The 26,341-nt window shown below is 42.5% G+C and overlaps 1 protein-coding gene across 2 annotated transcripts in view; it reads right to left on the reverse strand.

The window, feature by feature from the left end:
* Positions 1-26,341, reverse strand: part of ADCY8 (adenylate cyclase 8) — a 135,806-nt gene that overhangs the window by 66,977 nt on the left and 42,488 nt on the right. For both annotated transcript variants that reach the window (XM_083621868.1, XM_083621867.1), the window contains exons 3-5: positions 12,570-12,700; positions 10,441-10,552; positions 2,410-2,537 (exon numbers count right to left, since the gene is read on the reverse strand). In XM_083621868.1, the coding sequence (XP_083477994.1) occupies positions 2,410-2,537; positions 10,441-10,552; positions 12,570-12,700 (371 nt within the window). The remainder of the gene's footprint in view (positions 1-2,409; positions 2,538-10,440; positions 10,553-12,569; positions 12,701-26,341) is intronic.

Genomic DNA, 26,341 nt, shown 5'->3' on the forward strand with positions numbered 1-26,341 from the left:
TTTAATTAAGAAGTTCCCTCAACTTACCTCCTGTTTCAAGCAATTAATAGCTTTGTACAAAGGTTTCTACTTTTTTAAAAAAACATTTTCATAACATTACTTGGTGGAATTATTATTATTTTTTTGCAAACTTCTAATCATAAATAATAGAGGCAGGAAGATAAAAATGTGGTTGTGAGAATATGAAGTGAGCTCCAGAAAGCTGTTTTGTAGATCAAGGCCTAGCCCTGAAATGTGTTAAGTAGCAGTGAAGAAGAGCATGTGGAAAGAGCCTTTCTCCAACTATGAAGTTGTGGCAATCAGTCTCAAAGCATCCTCCAGCTTTCTGTTATTTGGGTAAGTTCATCAAGTGTCTCCAATACTTTGGCCACCTCATGAGAAGAGAAGACTCCCTGGAAAAGACCCTGATGTTGGGAAAGATTGAGGGCACAAGGAGAAGGGGACAACGGAGGACGAGATGGTTGGACAGTGTTCTTGAAGCTACAAACATGAGTTTGACCAAACTGTGGGAGGCAGTGGAAGATAGGAGTGCCTGGCGTGCTCTGGTCCAAGGGGTCATGAAGAGTTGGACACGACTAAGCGACTAAACAACAACATCAAGTGTCAAAGCAATGCCTTGTTAGCGTTGAACCACAGCTATGGAAATCACATTGCTTTCCATGGGGGAAATCCCTGCCTACCAGGGAGAAGAGCAGACATAGAATGAACAGCTCCACTTGTCTCCCGTGACCTTACTAATGAGTCTCAAATTTCTTAGGGTACAAATACCTGGAGGATCAACTCTTTGCATCTGAACCTGCCATGCTTAAGTGATACCTGCTGAGTCCCTCACCTATAACCTCCAACATTTCTCCAATTAAAACAGGGATGTCCCATTCCCCAATGATGATTTTACTATTTATACCCCACCCATCTTACTAGGTTGCCCCAGCCACTCTGGGCAGCTTCCAACATATAGAAAAAACCTAATAAAACATGAAACTTCTTTATACATGACTGCCTTCAGAAGGCTCTGGGGTTGGATAACTCCATACCCTGCAAAATTTCTCTGATGGAAATAGGGACAGTGTGGGTGGCGCTGTGGTATAAACAACCGAGCCTAGGGCTTGCCGATCAGAAGGTCGGTGGTTTGAATCCCTGAGCTCCCATTGCTCGGTCCCTGCTCCTGCCAACCTAGCAGTTCGAAAGCACATCTAAGTGCAAGTAGATAATGTTGGGATTTTGCCTACACGCTATCTGATGCAGCTTCCCACAGAAGCAATTAAGGAGTTGGCCGAAGGCCAAGAAGACTGAGCAGAGGGAGTTATTCTACCTAGATATATGGAACCTTGGATACAACTCTGCTATTGGTCGAGGTCTCCACATAGGCATGATGACTCATGACCTTCCTGGTTGGTTGGTTGGTTGGTTGGTCAGTGTGTGGTTTGAGAGGTCATTGGAGTTTGTTCTGTGAGAGAGTTAAGAGCCATGTCTGTATCCTGTATATAGTAACTTGTGATTCTGCTGTAAATAATAAATCTATAAGTAACCAAGTTACTAGTAGCAGCGTCTTGTTCCTGCTTCATCCTGCCTGCAGCTAACTGATTCTGGACAGTCTGCGTATGCTCTGCTATATTCAACAGGTTCTGGCTAAGATCCCTCAACAGATAAATAGGTACCACTCCGGCGGGAAGGTAAATAGCATTTCCGTGTGCTGCTCTGGTTCACCAGAAGTGGCTTAGTCATGCTGGCCACATGACCCGAAAGCTGTACGCCGGCTCCCTCAGCCAGTAAAGCGAGATGAGCACCGCAACCCCAGAGTCATCCATGACTGGACCTAACAGTCAGGGGGTCCCTTTACTTTTAAGGAAAAGTGAGACATTCCGGGATCACATCAGAAACTGGGACAGCTTCTCCAAATCAGGGACATCCCTGGAAAATAGGGACACTTGGAGGTTTGCCTCATGTAGGAAACATCACTGCCCTGGTTCACACTTCAAAGTGAATGACCCGTGTCTTGATGCACACTGTTGATATCATGAGTGCTTTGCTTCTCTCTCATACCAGGAGGAAACAAACGAGAGACTGCCTTCTGCATGTTGTTTGCTTGGAGAAAAACAATCCACGAGCGCTGCACTGTCTCTTCCCCGGTGCAGCAGGAGCAGGAATGGGGAAGAAGCAATTTCAGGAACTTCTGCTCTCCCCCCCCATCAAGCCAAATTTGTCCTCTCTCTCTCTCTCTGTGTGATGAATAGTCCATTGAAAATGGGGAGGGAATCTCAGCTCACTGGTACCCAAAAGAACACAGCAAAGCAGCATGAGAGACTTTGAGGCTATTCTGCTGTCTTGCAACAGGGAGCCAGCACATCACAGACTGAGGCACAGTGTGATGGCGGCAGAAGAAATGAGAGAAGGAGGAAAACAAATTACCTGATTGTTTTGATCATGCTGAGTCCCATTTCAACGCAACAATGAGCATGGTCTTGGCGAGGTTCCGGGAGCCCGGATACGCAGTAGTAGCAGTCCCCTAGGATCTTAATTCTAAGGCAGTGATGTTCCTGTAACCAAAAGGAGAATGATTAGAAGCAATGAGATTGGGTGTGATGGAGCAGGATGGATATAAAAATGAGCAGGGTGGAAAATATGGAAAGCAAAATCTGAAAGCTCTTTCGGAAAGAGATGTTTGTGTGTGTAAAGGACAAGCAATATCTTGATTTTGTTCTGATTTGTGACAAACATTCGTTTTATATACCGTATATATTGCATCCTGAAAGGGTCAGTGATTTCCTGGAAAGAAAGAAAACACATCAAAGAAATACTACAAAGATCTGAGCACCGCAGGCAAGCTTGGCTGTGCTTGCCAAATTACTTAAATCAGAAGACAAGGCAAGACGTTTCCATTTACTGGAGACTACAGTCAGAGGAGAGACGTGGGTGGCGCTGTGGGTTAAACCACAGAGCCTAGGACTTGCCGATCAGAAGGTCGGCAGTTCGAATCCCTGCGACAGGGTGAGCTCCTGTTGCTCAGTCCCTGCTCCTGCCAACCTAGCAGTTTGAAAGCATGTCAAAGTGCAAGTAGATAAATAGGTACCGCTCCGGCAGGAAGGTAAATGGTTTTCCGTGAGCTGCTCTGGTTCGCCAAAAGTGGCTTAGTCATGCTGGCCACATGACCTGGAAGGTGTACTTTGGCTCCCTTGGCCAATAAAGCGAGATGAGCGCCGCAACCACAGAGTCGGCCACGACTGGACCTAATGGTCAGGGGTCCCTTTACCTTTTTACGGTCAGAGGAGGGATATATGTTAATGGGGTCATGCCTTGGCATTCAGGACAAAGGCTGGAACTTCATTCAGAGAGATACTGGAAGCCTAAGCAGTGGGTAGCAGCTATGGCGATATCACTCTCCTCTGGTGCCCTCTGGCAGGTCTGCCCCCCAGATGTTGTGGCTTAAAGTCCCCAACATCTCTGAGCATTGGCCATGCCAAATGAGGCTGACTTGCATCAGAGTCCAAAACATCTGGAGTGCCACATGCCAGTTATTCCTTCTCTATATATTCAGAGGTAGACCACATCCCCTAGATCTGGGGAAGAGGGTGCAGAAAGACCTCCATATGTTATTGAACCAACATGGCCAGTGATCATGGGGGAGCTGAAACACAACATCTGGAAGGACACAGGCTCTGCATCTGTGCCCTATATGCTCATGTCCTAAGATTTTGGAAAAAAAGGAGGAAGGCTGAGATAGCTTCCCTTTCCTGTCTCCTGCATCATGCATTGACTGTTGAGGTAGCACAAACTGAGAACTTGAACTTGTCTTTGCTTATTTCCTCCTCCCTCCCAAACCTAGCCTTTTTGTTAATCTGCAGCCCCAACTTCTGACTTGCTTTCTGTTGCTGCTAGAGACTTGTTCTTCGGTTCTGACCTGAATTCTGGCTCCCAGTTCCCTGTTCACCTAGGCCTCATCTGTGCTCTATATACATTTAAAGCACTATTTATCAGCCTTGATGGCGCAGTTGGCTAGAGCGTGGTGCTGATAATGCCAAGGATGCAGGTTTGATCCCTGTATGGGACAGCTGCATATTCCTGCACTGCAGGGGGCAATAATAATAATAATAATAATAATAATAATAATAATAATAATAATAATTTATTATTTATACCCCGACCATCTGGCTGAGTTTCCCCAGCCACTCTGGGCGGCTCCCAGTCAGGTGTTAAAAACAATACAGCATTAAATATGAAAAACTTCCCTAAACAGGGCTGCCTTCAGATGTCTCTTAAAGATAAGATAGCTGCTGATTTCCTTCACATCTGAAGGGAGGGCGTTCCACAGGGCGGGCGCCACTACCGAGAAGGCCCTCTGTCTGGTTCCCTAGAACCTCACTTCTCGCAATGAGAGAACCGCCAGAAGGCCCTTGGTGCTGGACCTCAGTGTCTGGGCTGAACGATGGGGGTGGAGACGCTCCTGTAGGTATACAGGACCGAGGCCGTTTAGGGCTTTAAAAGTCACCACCAACACTTTGAATTGCGCTCGGAAACATTGGACTACAAGACCCCCAAGGTCCCTTCCAACTCTACAATTCTATGATTCCATACTGCTTCAAACAGTCATGGCTTCGCCCAACAAATCCTGGGTGCAATGCCAGAAGGGAACTGCAGTACTGTGAGTTGTTAAGAGACCACAATTCTCCTCACAGAGCTGCAGTTCCCCGAGTGGTTTAACAGTCAATCCCTCTTCCCATGGAACTCTGGGAATTGCAGTTTTGTGAGGGGAATATGGGACTTTTAACAACTCTCAAGCGTGCTGAGAATTGTTAGGAGTCCTCTATTCTCCTCACAGAATGGCAATTCCCATAGTTCATACTGCAGTTCCTAGGACTTCAAAGCACCCTGCACCTGACATCATTGTGACGTCAAGTGATTGACAGGTGTATAACCCAGCCCACCTGCCATATTTGGCATGCTGATCCTCATAGGTATTTGGCCGGTGGAGCCAAAAGGATTCTTTACCTCTGTGGCAGACAGAACCATCAGGGGTGGATTTCTGCCTGTTTGTCTGGATGGGTGGTTGAAATGGGGCAGGGAGACGAGGAAGATGCACTGGATTTAAGAAAGAAAGAAAGAAAGAAAGAAAGAAAGAAAGAAAGAAAGAAAGAAAGAGGCAGGCCCTTCATTTTCAGGTCTTGGTTCCACAAGGAGCTCTTGGGAATATTCTGAAAAACTAGAGGAAGCCACAACGGCTTGGATCTTGATGCCTCATTAAATGCTGCATGCCAAACCATCTGCTTAAGAAAATTGCCAGAAAGAATAAGAGCAATGCAGAAGGTTGCCAGGAGATAAACATTTCTAACTAGGACGTCACAAAAAAAAAGTACTGCAAGCAAAGGATTGGTTGTATGCAACTGTTGAGATATTTTTGCCAGGATGAACATTCCAAAGAAATACCTATCCTTTGATATAGCCTTGCTCTGCAGTGAAAAGCCCCAAGTAGCCAGATTGCCTAAGAGCATAGGTAGGCAAACTAAGGCCCGAGGGCCGGATCCGGCCCAAGCGCCTTCTAAATCCGGTCCACAGATGGTCAGGGAATCAGCGTGTTTTTACATGAGTAGAATGTGTGCTTTTATTTAAAATGCATCTCTGGGTTATTTGTGGGGCATAGGAATTCATTCATTATTTTTTTTCCAAAATATAGTCCAGCCCCCCACAAGGTCTGAGGGACAGTGGACCAGCCCCCTGCTGAAAAAGTTGGCTGACCCCTGCCTAAGAGCTTTGAGAGCCTGGTACTCTCACAGCGCCGCAAGCTCTATGCCAGGGGTCAGCAACCTAAGGCCCATGGGCCAGAAGCAGCTTGCGGAGGTCATTTGACTGGCCCCCAAGCTGCCCCTGAACCTAGTTGCCTGCTCATGTGCTGCGCTAAACCAGTGCAGCGCGGTGCAGGGACTCGCTTCCACGGCACCAGAAATCTTGTGTGATCCAGCCCACGGAGGGATCTCCACGGAACCAATCTGCCCCAGACAAGATAAACCTTGCTGACCCCTGCTCTATGCCGTCTGCTTTCCCGTGGATCAAGAGAGCTTGTATTAAGATTCACCTGTATTAAGATTCACCCGTAGCCACACGTTAGAGGGAGATCAAGCCACTGTCATTGACTATCAGGGCTCTGATGAGTGTGTGGCAGCGAGGCTGGAGGCTGACCCAGGAGATGGGGGACAGCTATTTATGGGATTCTGTGCAGCCCACGAGGCAGGAGCCTGGGCTGGTGGATGGGGAAGAGCCTGAGCAGTCAGAGGCAGGGAAAGGGGTACAGGACGTGTTGGAAGTGGAGGAAGAAGCTGCTCAGGTGACAAGAGCGAGCCGGCAATAAATCACACAATTCAAGGTGGAATAAACTCTTTATTAGCAAGAACACGGTGTGCACAGACTTGGCAGAGTGTCAGGCCTAATGAGTGCAGTGGCTCATACTTGGTAGGTCTTGCCCCATGGATCGGTTGCCAAGACTGAAAGTCCTTGCCTCCCCAAAGCCTTCTAAGTTCCCTCCTCCCCAGGGCTTTCCCCAAAGAATCGGAGACTACACCTGCATGAAGCCAACTTCTCCTCTGCTCTTTTCACGCCTCTTCTGGTTCTGGGAGGCAAGCAGGGAGGAGAGCTTTAGACCACAAACAATGATCAGATGAGACTCCCGATAGTATGTGTGGTATGAAATCCTTTAGTTTGTCTGGCCAAGCTTAGAGAGGCTTCTTGGCTCAACTCAGCTAAAGGTTAGGCAGAATTTCTTGATATATCCTCTGGATATATCCCCATTCCCCACTCAGCAGCTGTTTGGTTAAAAGACATCATAGTATTGTATGGATTTGCTTTACACTGCCGGTCCTTAAGCAGCCCTCTCAGGCAGACAGTAGTACCAGCCTTGCCTGAAGTTTTTTAAACTGGAGAACCTGAAAATTAAAGATTTAGATGCCATAACTCTGTCCTTTGCTTGCAGAAAAATCTTAGGTTCCATCCCTGGCATCTCCAACTAAAGGAGAGGGCACTGACTTCCACCTGAGGTACTGGAGAACTACTCTTAGAGTAGACCAGTCTTCCCCAAACTAGGGGACCCCCGATGATGTTGGGCTACAAATCCCACCATCCAAAGCCATCCATAGCCAAGGCTGATGGGAGTTGTAGTCCAATAATATCTGGGGACCAATGGCTGGGGGAATTATTATTATTATTATTATTATTATTATTATTATTATTATTATTAATTTGTACCCCACCCATCTGGCTGGGTTTCCCCAGCCACTCTGGGCAGCTTCCACAGAGACCAAAAATACACTAAAATGTCACACATTAAAAACTTCACTGAACAGGGCTGCCTTAAGATGTCTTCTGAACGTCAGGTAGTTGTTTATCGTTCCACAGGGCGGGCGCCACTACTGAGAAGGCCCTCTGCCTGGTTCCTTGTAACTTGGCTTCTCACAGCGAGGGAACCACCAGAAGGCCCTCAGCATTGGACCTCAGTGTCTGGGCAGAATGATGGGTTTGGAGGCGCTCCTTCAGATATACTGGGCTGAGGCCGTTTAGGGCTTTAAAGGTCAACACCAACACTTTGAATTGTGCTCGGAAACGTACTGGGAGCCAATGTAGGTCTTTCAAGACTGGTGTTATGTGGTCTCGGCGGCCGCCCCCAGTCACCAGTCTAGCTGCTGCATTCTGGATTAGTTGTAGTTTCCGGGTCACCTTCAAAGGTAGCCCCACATAGAGTGCATTGCAGTAGTCCAAGAGGGAAAGCTAGGGTAGACATAGGTAGGGTAGATGGTCTGAAGCAGATTCATATACACTCAAGGCCTTCTGAGTGCAAAGCAGAATTCTGTCACTGAGCTATGACTACTCTGCGCAGAATGACATTTGACTGAAGCTTTTGAGAAAGATTTATGCATAAGTTACCTTACAAAAACAACACACCATGGTGACTCAAAGCACGAAAAAATTGGCACGAGAAAGAGCTAAAGAAATGAGCTGCTCAAATATCCATCCACCAAAAGGCACCAAACAGAAACTTCATTAAGGTTTCTCTCCCCCCCCCCCCACTTCCCAGGGCAGGGAAATGATGGATTGTGTTTTCTAAGACCCATGCTGTGCTATCAATTCCACCCACTCTTCAAATAAGACCGATATGCTGTGTGCCTAGCAGAAGTTTGGAGCTTGCTATTCATCTCAGTTTGGAAAACAGGTTTTGGAAACAGATGGAGAATGCAAAATCCCAGCAGGAACTAGGGAGAGGGACCTTAGCTTATGCTCTTCTCGAGACTGCTAAGACCCGAGCTGGTGATAGTATATTCCACGTTTCTGTGCAACCAAGACACACAAGCATAAGTGGACAGTAACGTGGGATTCCAGCATTTCTAGAATCTCAGTTTTACTACCCATTTCTATTTCTATTTCATTTTAATTAATGGTCCTGAAGCAGTAAGCTTGAACATGCGTGGGCAATGCCTGCTGATGTCTCCTAAGCCCAGGACAGAACTTGGGAGGCTGAATAAGATTCCCAGTGGGCAGGAATTGGGGGCTAGAGCACCTGTCAGTGGTGAGATGGATGGAGACAACCTTACAGGTACTTCATGGATCCCAATTCTCCCTACAGAGAAGGAACTTATGACAGTAAGCACCGATGTTCCCTTCTCTTCCTCACCTCCCCAGATTTATGATCAGGCAGAACAAAAAACATTAGCAAAGCTTCTGACATTTGAGGAGCTCCCTCCTTTGGCTCCGCATCCTACCAATTTGTTTTCCTCCCTCTCCAGCCATGCCTGTTGCTAAGGACCACGGAAGTATATCAGGCATGAGTGGTTGGGGGAAGACAGTTTCACAATCACACATTACAGATAGATATACATCTGAATACAGATGGCACCCAAGGGAGAAGTTGAAGGGGTGTGTGTGTGTGTGTGTTTCCTGTGAATATCCACGCTTTCCCACTTCCACAGGAAAGAGCGTGTTTTAACAAATGCAGATAACTGCCCTGAACGGTCGTGTATGTGTATGTGTCTGAATGTTATCACTAGATCTATGCCAGGGCCGGATTTAGGTTTGATGAGGCCCTAAGCTACTGAAGGTAATGGGGCCCTTTATATGTCCAGCTGTCCTCTGTCAACAAAAAATTGTCGCTGTTTTTTGTGTTGAATATATGCTGTATCATAGTTTATGGACCTAATAGGTATCTAAAGCCATTTGCACATAACAAAACATGTCTTTTATCAAAGTACATCCAGTTTTTTCCCTTTAGATTTTTTTGGGGCCCCCAAGAGAGTCGGGCCCTAAGCTATAGCTTGTTTAGCTTATATGTAAACTCTGCACTGATCTATGCAGGAAGAAAGAGACAGAATTAACTGTGCTACTCATGGGAACAATCCCATGCTCTAGCAACACTAATAACATACATTTAAAGTGCAGATGTATCACTTTGACAATCACAGCTTCTGCCAAAGAATCCTGGGAACCTTATTTTGTTATGGGCTCTGGTATTGTGGCTCTGAACGATGGGGGTGGAGACGCTCCATCAGGTATACTGGGCCAAGGCTGTTTAAGGCTTTAAAGTTTAGCACCAACACTTTTAATTGTGCTCAGAAAAGTACTGGGAGCCAATTTTCAGGACCAGTGTTATATGGTCTCGGTGGCCACTCCCAGTCACCAGTCTAGCTGCCACATTCTGGATTAGCTGCAGTTTCCGGGTCATCTTCAAAGGTAGCCCCACGTAAAGCGCATTGAAGTAGTCCAAGCGGGAGGTAACTAGAGCATCCACCACTCTGGCGAGACAGTTTGCAGACAGGTAGGGTCTCAACCTGCATACCAGGTGGAGCTGGTAGACAGCTGCCCTGGACACAGAATTGACCTGCACCACCATGGACAGCTGTGAGTCCAAAATGACTGCCAGGCTGCGCACCTGGGCATTCAGGGGCACAGTTACCTCATTCAGGACCAGGGAGTCCCACATGCCTGCCCACCCACTGTCCCCCCAAAACAGTACTTCTGTCTTGTCAGGATTGTCAGTCTTGTCAATCTGTTAGCAGCCATCCATCTGTCTGTGAAATGGTAGGGGAACCAAACACCTGTCTTTGTAAGAAAATGTTGCCATGTCAAGAACAACAGGACAAGTATAAGTAAGGTTAAGTTATGTAGAATCTCTTATAGACTTGAAAAACTGGTGAACTACCAAACCCAACACAATCTACCAGCCATGGCCCTCCAGTGACATAATAAGTTTTGCTTACCTGGGACTACAATGACAGGGATGTTGTGAAGCTCCTACCAAGCCACAATTCAGGGCAGGTAGACTGCATACAGCATGGTGGGTCACAAATCAGATCTAACACAACAAATTCCCACCCTTCACAGCACCACACAGGGTTTTTGAAGCACCAAAAATGAGCAGGCAGCTTGACTCTTGCGTGCTAAATGAAACAAATAAGCCTCTTGACTCACATGTGCTAGGCGATCAAATCTGGCAAAGAGTTCATTCAGCATTCGGACTAGTTCCTGGGCTGATAGTGTTGTGGAGAGGTTGGTGAAGCCTTTCACATCTGCAAAAAGAATGCTGGACACCAAATGGAGAAGAGAAAGAAAATCAGGACTCCTGACTTATAGGTAACAACGGTGACAGTAATACTTTGCAGAAAAAACATGCCACAGTCCACCTTCCATTTTAGGTGGAACCTCCAATAGATAAATAGAAATTCAACAATGTTTAATAATGACAACGACAACAACAACAACAACAACAACAACAACAACAACAACAACAACAACAACAATATATTTATACCCCACCCATCTGGCTGGGCTTCCCCAGCCATTCTGGGCAGCTTCCAACAAAATATTAAAATACAGTAATGCATCAAACATTAAAAGCTTCCCTAAACAGGGCTGCCTTCAGATGTCTTCTAAAAGTCTGGTAGTTGTTGTTCTCTTTGACATCTGGTGGGAGGGCGTTCCACAGGGCGGGGTGCCACTACTGAGAAGGCCCTCTGCCTGGTTCCCTGTAACTTGGCTTCTTGCATTGAGGGAACCCTTGGAGCTGGACCTCAGTGTCCTGGCAGAACGATGGGGGTGGAGATGCTCCTTCAGATATACTGGACCGAGGCCGTTTAGGGCTTTAAAGGTCAGCACTAACACTTTGAATTGTGCTCAGAAACGTACTGGGAGCCAATGTAGGTCTTTCAAGACTGGTGTTATGTGGTCTCGGTGGCTGGTCCCAGTCACCAGTCTAGCTGCTGCATTCTGGATTAGTTGTAGTTTCCAGGTCACCTTCAAAGGTAGCCCCACATAGAGCACATTGCAGTAGTTCAGCCATCAGAAGTCCCCATGACAGGGATGGGGAACCTATGGCTCTCCAGATGTTGTTGGACTCCTATTCTCATAGGTGTTTCTCCTTCAAATAATCTTCCAATGAAGCTGAAGGTCTGGCTCACACATGTATATTCATCATTCCATTTGCTGGAAGTGCAAGCTGTGATTTTAGTGTGTGAATGACCCAACGGAGATTATGAATTGATGTCAGTGCATCAACGTCAATGGAGGCATTTCATACTTTGAGCTGAAGGTCATTCTACTGAACGTATGTATGATCCAGCCCATACACTTTTAATGAATGAAAACAAGAAGATGCTGTGCTATGATGGACAATGTATCTATATCGATATCGATATCAGCAGTTGAGACAAGGCAAGCTCTAGTTGAGAGACATCACCCAGAACACTTGGACCATTGTTGGGTTTTCAGTACCTGGTAATGGTGATCCCTGACTCTTGCATTTTGATTTGCATATTGCTGTGGGAAATGCAAATTAAGTCGTTTGCCTTTAAATGCAAATTGGATCATATTTATTCCCCATCTTTCAAGGTACAGAACAGCTGCTGCTGCTTCCTGGCCCCCTTCCTCTGTTGCTGGGTTCAGGTGGCTCCCTCTGCCTAATGATATTTTTGGGTCCTCATTCAAGAAGATTGTTCTTTTCCCTTTGGATGTTGGCTGCCTTTCTTACATGGACACTGGCCAGGAAGGAATAGATTGGTTTCCCCCCCACGTCATGAATAATGCTACCCTAGGTGGTTGTTTGAACTGCCTGTGCAGCATGACAGATGCTGCCTGTATCAGAAAGATTACACTCTAATCCTAATCATGTTTACATGGAAGGAAGTCCCATTAATTCCAATGGGATGTACTTCAAAAGTCAGTACGCTTGAGATGGTGGCCTCGGTGGATTGCGGTGAGAAGCTGGAGCATTGTGTGTGTGTGTGTGTGTGTGTGTGTGTGTGTGTGTGTGTTGGAGGGAAAATCCTACCCCCTGTTTGCATGCACTCTAGCAAGCCGACTCAGAAATACCGCGGTGAAAGAGCAGTTGCCAAGGAGCTTTGATGAATTAAGGGAGAAAAAATGCTACTGTGAAATGTTTGTCTGCTAAAAGGGCGTGGGGAGAGAACAGCAACATCTCCCAACATTTCAAACCCGTGATGAATGAAGTGATCAAAAGACTCCACGCAAAAGCCCCCAGCTGACATTCAGCAGAGGAACAGATCGTTAAGAGAAAGAGAGAAAATGGGAATGCATGCTCTCACCTGACATTTTCATAGCGGTGAATATAGATCTTGTGGAACTGGTGTTGAAGGTGCTCATCTTCTACGTTGGTCATGTCATTAATCATTTCCAGGACTACAAATCGAGGTAACACAGACAGAACCAGACGTTCCTGAAACAACAATAACAACACGAGATTGGAGAGGCAGGCAGAGAAGAAGAAGAAGAAGAAGAAGAAGAAGAAGAAGAAGAAGAAGAAGAGGAGGAGGAGGAGGAGGAGGAGGAGGAGGAGGAGGAGGAGGAGGAGGAGGAGGAGAAGGAGTTTGGATTTGATATCCTGCTTTATCACTACCCGAAGGAGTCTCAAAGCGGCTCACATTCTCCTTTCCCTTCCTCCCCCACAACAAACACTCTGTGAGGTGAGTGGGGCTGAGAGACTTCAAAGAAGTGTGACTAGCCCAAGTTCACCCAGCAGCTGCATGTGGAGGAGCGGAGACGCAAACCCAGTTCCCCAGATTACGAGACTACCACTCTTAACCACTACACCACACTGGCTCTCAAGAGGTCCTTGGCATGCTTCCTTCATGGTGAAACAATGACAGCAAACTACAACAGCTAACCCTCTTGGGGCCACTTCCAAAACACTCAGTCTTAGGTCCTTAAACACTAATGTGAACACTTTAAATTGGGTCTGGAGGTGTGACAGCAGTTCCAAGTGGAACCCCAGCCAACCCCACCAGAGAAGTGATGGAACTGAGTTCCGGCTCAAAAAAAAGCCCCAATTATATTGTTTCATATATGATTTCATGTTCAATAATTATCCATCACATATCTATACAGTGGTACCTCGGGTTACAGACGCTTCAGGTTACAGACTCCGCTAACCCAGAAATACTACCTCGGGTTAAGAACTTTGCTTCAGGATGAGAACAGAAATTGTGCTCCAGCAGCGCGGCAGCAGCAGGAGGCCCCATCAGCTAAAGTGGTGCTTCAGGGTAAGAACAGTTTCAGGTTAAGAACGGATCTCCAGAACGAATTAAGTTCTTAACCCGAGGTACCACTGTACAGTCATACCTTGGAAGTTGAACGGAATCCGTTCCGGAAGTCCATTCTACTTCCAAAACATTTGGAAACCAGGGTGCAGCTTCCAATTGGTTGCAGGAAGTTCCTGCAGCCAATCAGAACCCGTCGAAGCCCCACTGGACATTCGGCTTCCAAAGAACGTTCGCAAACTGGAACACTCACTTTGGGTTTGCGGCATTTGGGAGCCAGAATGTTTGAGTTGCAAGGCGTTAGACTTATAAGGTATGACTGTATATACCTGTGTATTATCATATCTGATAATTACATCATATCCAATTGTTATATGTTAATTTGGGTTTCATTTCATTTTATTTTTCTCTCTGACAAAATACTTCATGTTTTATTCTTTTTCTTTTTCTCAGAACAATACTTCATCTCCAATCAGAAGGTTGGAGATACAAGTGTATAATCAAACCAAACCAATCAGAAGGTCGGAGATACAAGTGTATAATCAAACCAAATTAGTCCACAAACACACATACACAAAGCACAAAGTCTATAATAAAGTATCACCAAAGTATGAACTTCCTCTGAAGTTGAGCTCCTTAAGGAAAGATCATAATAAGTAAATATGTGTGACCAGTCCTTTTTACCAGCTTTCCTCTCTTACACCTCTGAAGTGCAAAATCCATTTCATGCCCTCTCCTATAGGCACTTGCCTTCTGGTTTATGAACCTATGCACACATCACTTTTGACTCCAGAGAGAGAGAAACCACTTCACACATGAAGGACTTTATCTGTCAAGATCCATTTTGTTCATCTCAGCAAACTTTGCCTAGAAAAGTATGGACTCAATTATCTCTGAGGAGAGGGTGAAGTTAAACTTCCTGCTCTGTGCCTGACTGGCAGAATATAAATAGCTTTATATGGCCCTGCATTTTAGCTCCAAGTGACATGTCTCATATTCCAGCACCTAGAAGTCTTCAGTTCAATGACTAGTTGTGGCAACTGTCAAGCATATAAAAGAATACTCAGAAGAGATTACCTATCTCCTCAATAATCCATTTTCCTTCAGGATTCTTCATTAAAAAAATAGAATAATCAACTCAGGAGGTATCAAACTCCCTACATTAATTACAAAGGATTCTGGCAGCAAAAACGATATCACATCTTACTTAATTTAGTGCAGCAAACTCCTTTATTTTCCCCATTTTGAAACCATTTCACCTAGAGCAGTGGCTGTAGGAGATCATCTCAGATTCCTCCAGATTGGGGTCTTTTGGGAAAGGGGGGGCTTTATCTATTTATGGATGGATCTGTCTATTTTTCATGTGGCACCTGTAAGTTCATTTCATCCTGTTTCAAGTATCAACCTGTGATTCCCCCCCACATGCACAAAAATTCAAATTATTTTCACTGTTTCTTCACAAAATATTCATTGCCATACATAAAAAATGTGCTTTATTCACTTTCTCCCAAAATGCATGTTCCTACTGAGTTTGAATGGATTGGAAAGATCTGGCCCATTATGACCATGATCAAACTAACCTACTATAAAAGAACACATTTAAATCAACCCAAAAGGTTTATGGAGAGATGGGAATTTTTTTGTGATCTGGAATAATAGCTTCAGCGACAATGTACAACCACGTGCTGTCTTTAACTTATTGCAATGTTATTAGATTATTGCAATTAGTTTGTGTTTTTGTTGTTGATGTACTTAAAAAAAATTGTATGCATTTTAACAAAAATATGCATTTTTTTAATTATTATTATTATTATTATTATTATTATTATTATTATTATTATTATTTTATTTATACCCCGCCCATCTGGATGAGTATCCCCAGCCACTCTGGACGGCTCCCAATTGAGTGTTAAAAACAGTACACATTAAAATATTAAAAACTTCCCTAAACAGGGCTGCCTTCAGATGTAATAATCTGCTCCATTCTGCTCCACTTCTTGAGCTAAGAACTGTATCACAAAATCTGGAAAAGTGCAGAAATGTAAGGGTACCTATGCTCAGATCTAGGGTATTAGTCTAAGGAATGCAAATCAGGGGGACTTCCGGAGGCGGTGCCAACGGCAATGGCGGTCTCCTTCTGTCATTTAAATTTTTTATTGATTTACAAATAAAAGATAAACAAAAAATAAGAAGAAAATAAAAAAAAGAAAAAAAAATAGTACACGTTACATGTTTCACATCAGATATTTCACATTTCCATCTCTTATAAGACTTCCTTCAGCTTGTCCGTAAATCTTTCGTGGTAATAATTAAGATTACGCATTTCCTAGCTTATATTGACAATATATATATCTCTCTCTTCTATTCCCTTTAGTCAATAACTCTCCGTCTTTCACAATGCTTCTTTAAATCCCCTTAACGTTGTTTGTCCCTCACTTATATATTCCAGGTAATCTACATATTTTCCCCAATCCTTAATGAACTTTTGGTCTCTTAAGTATCTAATCTTTCCTGTCAATTTATCCAACTCCGCGTAGTCTAATAATTTTGCTCTCCACTCATCCACCGTTGGTATTTCCTGCTGTTTCCACTTCTGGGCTAGCGTTACCCTTGCTGCTGTAACCGCGTAGTACACAAATTTACAATCCTTCTTTTGTATCTCGTTCCCTAGTATCCCCAATAGGAAGATTTCTGGTTTCTTTAAAAACGTATATTTTAGGATCTTCTTGAGTTCAATATATATTTTTTCCCAGAATTCTTTCACTTTTCTACACTCCCACCACATGTGGTAAAAGGAGCCTTCCTTGTCTTTGCATTTCCAGCACTTATTACAAACCTTGTACATTTTCGATAATTTTATAGGTGTTATATACCACCTATAAAACATCTTCATGACATTTTCTTTTATTGTCGTACATGCTGTAAAGTTTAATCCATCTTTCCACAGTTTTTCCCAATCTTCAAATTGTATACTATGCCCCACATCTCTAGCCCAGTGAATCATAACGGACTTGACTTCCTCATCTACTAAATTCCAATCTAACAGCATCTTATACATTTTAGATAAAGTTTTCACATCATTGTCTATAATTTCCGTCTGAAATTTAGAGTCTTTATCCACATATCCTCTTTCTTTGTTGTCTTTTTTAAACATTGCATTTATTTGGAAATACTGTAGCCAATCAAATACTAGTTCTTTAACCTGCCCATAAGGTTTCAACCTCCATTTCCCACCTTCTTTAATTAATAATTGGCTGTATGTTGCCCAGTTACTTCTCATATTAATCTTTTTCACACTTAACACCTCAAGAGGTGATAACCAGTGTGGAACTTTAGGCTCCAACAGGTTTTTGTACCTTTCCCATATTTCAATTAGTGGGCCTCGAAAGATGTGGTTTTCGAATCCCTTATGTACTTTCCTTTTTCCGTGCCACAAGTAGGTGTGCCAACCGAACCTGTTGTCAAAACCCTCCAGATCTAGCAATTCATTGTTCACTAACTTGACCCAGTCTTTCAGCCAGCAAAGACATGATGCCTCATAGTATAATTTCAAATCTGGCAGGGCAAAACCTCCTCTTTCTCTTATATCTGTTAACAATTTAAATTGAATTCTCGGTTTTTTGCCCTGCCAAATATATCTTGAGAGCACCCTTTGCCACTCCTTAAAGACTCCATTCCCCTTAATTATTGGAATGGTCTGGAATAGAAACAACAACCTTGGTAGCACATTCATCTTAATTGTGTTAATCCTTCCCCAAAATGACAGTTTTAGTCTTCCCCACACTTCTAGGTCCTTTCTGATTTCTTTCCACACTGTTTCATAATTGTTCTTATATAAGTCTATATTTTTAGGGGTTACCCAAATTCCAAGATATTTAACTTTTTTAACCACCTCTATCTGTGACTGTTGTTGAATTGTTTCTATTACCCTCTGATCCATATTTTTGGCTATCATTTTCGTTTTCTTCTTATTTAGTTTGAAGCCTGCCACATCTCCGAACAGATCTATTTCCTTTAAGATTTCTTCAATTGTAGTTATGGGATCTTCAGTCATTATTACCAAGTCGTCTGCGAATGCTTTAATTTTGTACTCATTATGACCGATTGTTACTCCTTTTATTGTTTTGTTTTGCCTAATTGAATTCAGAAGGACTTCTAGCACCGTTATAAATAGAAGTGGGGAAAGTGGGCAACCCTGTCTCGTTCCTTTCTGTATCTTTATTTCTTCCGTTACTACATTATTTATGATCAATTTAGCTTTCTGCTCCCTATAAATTGCTTTTATCCCATTAAAAAAATCTTTGCCCACTTCCATATATTCCAAATTTTTCAACATAAAGTCCCATGCCACGTTATCGAATGCTTTCTCTGCGTCCACAAACATCATTATAGCTTGTTTGTCATACCTGGCAGACAGATATTCCAACATATTAATTATGTTCCTTACATTGTCTCTCATCTGCCTGCCAGGGAGAAAACCCGCTTGGTCTTTGTGGATAGTTTCTGATAACAAAATCTTCATCCTCCTCGCCAGAACTCCTGCAAAGATTTTGTAATCTATATTCAGCAGTGAAATCGGTCTATAATTTTTGACTTGGGTTGGATCTGCATCTTGTTTTGGAATAAATGTAACATATGCCTCTTTCCATGTTTCCGGAATTTCTTCTTCTCTTAGGATGTTATTCATAACCTCCTTCAGTGGGTTCACCAAGATGGATTTCATCTCTTTGTAATAACCCGCAGTGAATCCATCAGGTCCTGGGGCTTTTCCTCTCTTCAATTCTTTGATTACTTCTACTATCTCTTCTGTTTCAATAGGAGCGTTCAATTGTTGTTTTTTATCTGTTGGGATTTTCTGCACCCTTTTATCCTTCAGAAATCTCTCTATTCTCCTCAAATTGTTTCTCTCCTTGTTTTTGTAAAGGCTTCTATAGTAGTCCAAGAATTCTTTCCTGATTCCTTTTGGATCGCTTATTTCTTCTCCCTCTACTGTAATTTTATTTATTGTGCTCTGTTCTTTCCTTTTTTTAATTTGCCACGCAAGCCACTTGCCTGGTTTGTTTGAGAATTCAAAGTTCCTTTGTCTTAATCTCTTAATATTCCATTCCACCTCTCTATTTATTATTGTGGCAAACTGGGCTTGTAAGATTTTGATCTTTTCTTTTATTTTCCGACAGTTAGGTTTCTTAATTAGTTTTTGTTCATTGTCCATTATCTGCTTTAAAATTTCCTCTTTTCCTCTCTCTCTATTCCTGTTTTTAATTGCATTCTGCTGGATGAAGTAACCTCTTATTACAGCCTTGCTCGCGTCCCAAACCACTTTACTCTTTGTTCCTTTATCACAATTATCAGCAAAATAATCTGTTAGCTTCTTCTGTGCATTTCCTACAATTTTTTGATCGTCTAAAAGATATTCCTTTAATCTCCATCTAAAAGTTCTTTTCTCAAAACTCTCCAACTCAAATTCAATCGGATTATGGTCTGAAATTACTTTGGGTCTAATTTCTATTTGTTTGGTTCTTGGTGTCAATTCACTTGAAATCCAGACCTGATCTAACCGTGACATCGACTGATTTGGTTCCGAATAGAAAGTGAATTGTTTATCCAACGGGTGTCTAAACCGCCAGATATCTATCAGGTTACAATTTTTTACCATTGAAAAAAAAGATTTTGGTAATTTCCCTTCTTTGCTTGCTCCTTCTCTCCGTCTATCCATTTCTAAGGAAACCACCCCGTTCATATCTCCCATTAAAATAATTTTCTGAGTAGGAGGAGAAGCCCTGTAGAAAGTGGGTCTGTTCCGCTACGGCGAAGCGGGGACCCGATCTGAAATCGCAGGCAGAAAGAGCCTGCGAGCGTGGGACCCAGCAGGCACCTTTTGCGCCCCCCGTTTTTGCGAGGGAGCCCCGAAAGGGGTTCCGGTGTGCAGCGGGAGCGGCGCGGTGCTACGGGTCGATTGCTGCGTCTACAGAGCGAAGCCGCGTAGCTGTTGCCGGAGAGCGCTGACCTTTTTCCTGTGAAATTCGGCTCTAAAAGAGAACACCCGTGAGTAGGGGGACTTAAGAAATTTGGATTTGAGAACAAAAAGGACTGAATTTGGGCTCCGAAGCGGAGAGGTGTAAACAGGAAGTCCGCCTTTCCGCTTTGTAAAAGATCAAAGCAAAGACCTTTTTGTGCTATTACTTTAATGTGGATTGTTCAACTTTAACTCTAAGCACCAAAAGAGAGAACTCCCCTGTAGGGGAAGTCGAGAAAGTGACTGTATTTCTTCTGGGGATCTTCTGGGAATTTAAAAAGACTTTTTATTTGAACTCTCATGGGAACGGTCTGTCAGATTAACGAGGTTTGCTACATTTGAGCTCGCATTGACTGTGGATACAGTAAATATTTGATCTAACTCTGCAAGAAGATACATTTCTGAGTTTTACTGATCTGAATACTTAGTTTCAATTAAAGAGGGGACACGGAAAGCTACAAAAAGACTTGTTTGTCTGGCTATTGAGAATTTTATGGTAGCCACTGTGTCCCCCTAGAGGACTATTGAAGTTAATACTTGACTGGAGGAATTTTCCACTGTTAACTTTGGGGACTTTCCACTACAAGGCTTGCCTGTGGGAATTGACCTTGACTGAAGATAAAGGGGAATGACTGACCAAAGAGCAACAAGATCCAAGGTCAAAGTCCAACAATCTACTTCAATCTCCCAGCAACGTAGGGCATCTGTGCCTGGCCTCCCTGTGACTCAGGAGGAAGACCCAGGGCAAATTGAGCCAAAAAGAATGGCCTCAGAAGGGGAATTTACATCTGTGTTGAATAAAATCTACGAAAAATTGGAAGGCCTAAGTAAACAGGTCTCAGATCAATCAGCTGAAATTAAAGGGAACACAGCCAGTATTAACTCAAATACCAAAGCTATAGAAAAACTGTTGGAGGAATCTGCGACTACTAGGAAAATAGCCGAGGAGGCAAAAGAAAAAGCTGTGGCTGTGGAGGAAGAAATCAAACCAATACGTAAACAGATCGGGGACCACCAGGCCTTATTGTCTATGGTTGAATTGAGAGAGAGACAGACAAACCTGAGGATCAGGGCGGTGCCAGAACTTGAGAGAGACAATTTGAATGACTATCTTTCACAGGAATTTCAGAAATTCTGGAACTTGGAGCTGGATAAAGATTTTAAGATAGTGAGCGCCTTCAGACTTGGAAGAGGAGGGAGGAAAAACAGGGTGAGAGACTGTTTGGTGACCCTCCGATCGAAAGAGGAACGAGACAAAATATTGAGTGCTCACTTCCAGAAGACCCTAGAGATTAATGAGACCAGAGCGGAGATTTTTAAAGATATCCCGAAACACCTTTTGGATTTGAGAACTAACTACGGAGACTTGGTGGCCTTGTTGAGAAAGAATACTATTGTTTTCAGATGGGAGTTCCCCCAGGGACTGTCCTTTACATTTAAGGGGAAAAAGTTCAGAATCAGATCAGTGGAAGATAAGGAAAAATTTCTGAGAGATTTTGAAGAAGATCTACAAAAGGAAGCGACAGATCTGCCAAAAGCCTTGAGACCAGGAGCTGGCATAGCACCACCACCTTTGGAATTTGACAAATCAAAAAAGAAGATACCACCGCAAGAACTTGACGAGCTCTTGGGAGCGGCTGGAGGAAATTAAAATAATCACACCATGTCTCTGCAATTATTAAGTTGGAACATTCACGGTTTTAACTCGCCGGAGAAGAGGAGGAAAGTATTTCATATATTGAAAAAGGACCAATTGGATCTAATTTGCCTGCAGGAAACTCATGTGGTAAGGCTCCACAGGAAAGTTCTTATTAATAAAAGATTGGGTCAAGAATTTATTTCATCGGACAAAGTCAAAAAGAGAGGAGTTGTTATATACGCTAAAGAGAGCCTATGACCGAAATTTGTTTTTAAAGATGAACAAGGAAGGTTTATTGCAATTGAGATTCAACTACAAGGTGAAAAATATTTGATTTTAGGAGTATATGCACCAAATGAGGGGAAATCTGAATTTTTTAAGAAATTGCACGAGACATTGTTGGACTATATGGACTATAACATCATTTTGATGGGAGATATGAATGGAGTGGTATCTACTAACATGGATAAGTCACAAAGACAGGTGGTAACTAAAGATGGAAGACTACCCAAAACTTTCTTTGAATTGACTGACAATATGGATTTGATTGACACTTGGAGAACTAAGAACCCCCTTGGAAGAGAGGGAACATTCTTCTCTGAAGCCAATATGACATGGACAAGAATTGATCAAATATGGATAACTAGAGGACTGGCACCTAAGATTCGAAAAGTGGAAATCTGCTCCAAAACTTGCTCCGACCACAATGCAATAAAGATGGAGATGAAACTAATGCCAATCGGCTCCTTCAGATGGAGGATGAATGACGCCCTGTTTAGAAATCAGGAGGTGATTAAGAAGGCCCAAAAAACATTGAGAGACTATTTTGAGATAAATTTAAACACTACGGTGGAAAAAAGAACAGTCTGGGACGCAGGCAAAGCGGTCGTGCGAGGGTTTTTGATTCAACAGAATGCAATAAAGAAGAGAACTCAAAATGAGAAAAAAGGTAAAATTTTGGAAAAAATAAAAGAAGGAGAGAAAAGATTAAGAGCGAAACCAAAATCCCAAGAGATTCTGAGAGAAATTAAGTTATACCAAGTACAATATATGAGAATGATAAATCAGGAAGTGGAATGGAAAATTAAACAGATGAGACAAAAGTCTTTTGAATCGGCTAACAAATGTGGGAAATTGCTTGCATGGCAGATGAAGAAAAGACAGAAACTAAATACCATAACAAATTTGGAAGTAAATGGAAAGATTATACAGAACCCATTGGAAATTAGAAACTGCTTCCAGAGATTTTTCAAACAACTTTATACACAAGGGCCACAGAAAGAGGTCGAATTAGACCAATTTCTGAGGAAAAACGGATTACAAAAAATCTCTCAAGAAAAGAGGATAATGTTGAGTGATAAAATTACAGAACAGGAAGTGGAGGGTGCCATTCGGAACATGCAGTTGGGCAAATCTCCAGGACCAGACGGCTTAACCTCCAAATACTATAGAGTTTTGAAAGATTGGTTAATTCGACCACTAATGGAGGTATGCAATGAGATACTAGAGGGGAAAAAGGCGCCGGAGTCGTGGCAGGAAGCTTATATTACACTTATACCAAAAACTGAGTCTGAAAAGACGCAACTTAAGAACTACCGCCCCATATCCCTTCTTAATGTGGATTACAAAATATTTGCGGACATTTTGGCAAATAGACTAAAGAAAGTACTACTGGAAGAGATTCATAAGGACCAAGCGGGCTTTCTCCCGGGTAGACACTTGTCGGACAATACAAGGAACATAATCAACATCTTGGAGAAGTTGCAAGTGAATATAAACACCAAAGCAGTTTTAATCTTTATAGATGCGGAGAAAGCCTTTGACAACATTTCTTGGAGTTTTATGAAGAAAAATCTTCAGGGGATGGGGGTGGGTCAAGGATTTGAAAATGGTATAAGTGCAATTTACTCAGAACAAAAGGCTAAATTAATTGTGAATAATATGGTGACAGAGGGATTTAAGATAGAGAAAGGTACACGACAAGGCTGCCCAATTTCCCCATTGTTATTCATCACAGTCCTGGAGGTATTATTGAACATGATTAGAAGGGACCGTTTGATAAAAGGCATTCAGGTCGGAGCTAAGCAATATAAATTGAAAGCTTTTGCAGATGACTTAGTTTTAACATTACAGGAGCCAGAATCTAGTTCGAAAAGAGTTTTGGAAGTGATCCAAGAATTTGGGCAGATGGCTGGTTTTAAGCTGAATAAATCTAAAACAAAAGTTCTTGAGAAAAATTTAACACCGATTGAGAAAGACAGGTTTCAGAAGGAGACAGGCCTAACAATAGTAAAGAAGGTTAAATATTTGGGGGTTAATATGACTGCTAAGAATCTAAACTTGTTTAAAGATAACTATGAGAAATGTTGGCTAGAAGTGAAGAAAGATCTAGAGATATGGTCAAACTTGAAGCTTTCCTTGTTGGGAAGAATTGCGGCTATAAAGATGAATGTATTGCCAAGGATGTTATTTTTGTTTCAATCTTTGCAAATTGTGGACAAGATGGACTGTTTCAAGAAGTGGCAGAAGGATATTTCTAGATTTGTCTGGCAGGGCAAGAAGCCTAGAATAAAATTTAAAATACTAACCGATGTAAGAGAAAGAGGTGGTTTCGCCCTGCCAGACCTGAAACTCTATTATGAATCGGCCGCATTTTGCTGGCTGAAAGAATGGCTGCTTCTTGAAAATACAGACATTTTGGATTTAGAAGGTTTTAATAATGTCTTTGGGTGGCATGCATATCTGTGGTACGACAAGGTCAAAGCTCATAAAGCATTTAAAAATCATATTGTCAGGAAAGCATTGTTTAACGTCTGGTTAAGATATAAAGACTTACTGGAGAACAAAACCCCAAGGTGGTTGTCACCAATGGAGGCAAAGGCACTTAAAAAGTCCAATATGGAGGCCAAATGGCCGAAATATTGGGAAATACTGGAACAAGAAGGAGATAAATTGAAATTGCAGAGTTTTGAGAAATTAAAAGATAAGGTGCGAGATTGGCTGCACTATTTTCAAATAAGAGAAGCCTATAACATGGATAAAAAAATAGGTTTCCAGGTGGAAAAATCAAAATTGGAAACTGAGTTGTTAGAACCCAAAACTAAAATACTTTCAAGAATGTATAACTTGCTGCTAAAATGGAATACGCAGGATGAAACAGTTAAATCTGCTATGATTAAATGGGCACAAGATGTTGGTCATAACATCATGTTTGCTGACTGGGAACGGTTGTGGACCACAGGTATGAAATTTACGGCATGTAATGCCCTAAGAGAGAATATTATGAAAATGATATACAGGTGGTACATGACACCAGTCAAGCTTGCAAAAATCTACCATTTGCCTGACAATAAATGTTGGAAGTGTAAAGAAAGTGAAGGAACATTCTTTCACCTTTGGTGGACATGCCCAAAGATTAAGGCTTTCTGGGAGATGATATATAACGAAATGAAAAAAATCTTTAGATATACATTCCTTAAGAAGCCAGAGGCCTTTCTCTTGGGCATGGTGGGCCAATTGGTGCCAAAGAAAGATAGAAATTTCTTTATGTACGCAACAACAGCAGCAAGAATTCTCATCGCAAAGTATTGGAAGACACAAGAGCTACCCACTCTGGAAGAATGGCAGATGAAGCTGATAGACTATATGGAATTGGCGGAAATGACTGACAGAATCCGAGACCTGGGAGAAGAGTTGGTGGAAGAAGACTGGAAGAAATTCAAAGACTATCTTCAGAAATATTATAAAATTAATGAGTGTTAAAAATGTGCTTGGATGGGTAATAAGTGGTAATTAGTGATAAAAGTTATTAAGATTATGCAAAAAAGGTATTGATAATTGGTTGAAAAATAGGGATATAGTATATGTTATGGTACAAAGTTTAAATATTTGATAAAGGGTAAGAATTTGCTGAATTAAATATTTGAATGGGAATACAAAAAGGGGAAGGTGCGAGGAGGTCAAGAACATAAGCATATGAAATTGAGGTTATTGGAAAAATGGAATGGTTTTATTTTTTCTTTGTTTAAATGTAATTTTTCTTAATTAGTTGTGTTTTTCTTTCTGTATTTTTTTTTCTCTTTTGTGTGTTTCTTTTTTCTGTAATTTATGGTTTTTTATTCTGTGAATTTCTATTTTTCTTTTTTGTAAAACTTTAATAAAAATCTTTAAAAAAAAAAAGGAATGCAAATCAGATGGGCACAGTTCAAAATGTGGACTAAGTCAAATCCTTGAGCGCCCCATGCAAAATAACACTTTGGCAAACATGTGGGCTATAAACACTTTTACGATCTGTAGCTTGCAAATTGTTGAGCGTTTTGCCTCTGACCGGCTCCTTATCCTCCCACACAGGCAACATACTTTTCATATTCTTGGCGACTTTGTTTAGATGAGTTGAAACAAACTTTTGATTTAAAGCTTGCTCCCATTGCTGGCTCCTGATTAAAAAGGAGAGATGCGAGGTCTTGATAAATATGGATAAGCAATTTTTTATTTGCCTGCACTTCCAATCTTTTCCACTTAGGGACGGCTTGATTATACAGCCTACAGAAGATGTGAGATTGCTGGAGAGGGAATGAGAACATTCCTGAGAAATCAGGAGTGATAGGCTAGACCTGGAAATCACCTAAAGGAGAAGAGGGATTGATTGTGAAACCATTCTGAGAACTGTAACTCTGTGAGATGAATGGTTGGGATCATCTCCGAACAACTTTCAGCATCCTTAACAAACTACAGTCTCCGGGATTCTTTCCAGAGTGGTGCATGCTCTAGTTATCTACCGCTTGGACTACTGCAACGTGTTCTACGTGGGGCTACCTTTGAAGGTGACCCAGAAACTGCAGTTAATCCAGAATGCAGCAGCTAGACTGGTGAATGGGAGTGGCCGCCGGGATCACATAACACCGGTTCTGAGAGATCTGCATTGGCTCCCAGTACGTTTCCGAGCACAATTCAAAGTGTTGGTGCTGACCTTTAAAGCCCTAAATGGCCTCAGTCCTGTATACCTGAAGGAGCGTCTCCCCCCCATCCTTCAGCCCGGACACTGAGATCCAGCTCCGAGGGCCTTCTGGCGGTTCCCTCATTGCGAGAAGTGAGGCTACAGGGAACCAGACAGAGGGCCTTCTCGGTGGTGGCACCCTCCCTTCAGATGTGAGGGAAATAAGCAGC

The sequence above is a fragment of the Podarcis filfolensis genome, assembly GCF_964270895.1.
Source record: "Podarcis filfolensis genome assembly, chromosome: 7".
Classification (NCBI taxonomy): domain Eukaryota; kingdom Metazoa; phylum Chordata; class Lepidosauria; order Squamata; family Lacertidae; genus Podarcis; species Podarcis filfolensis.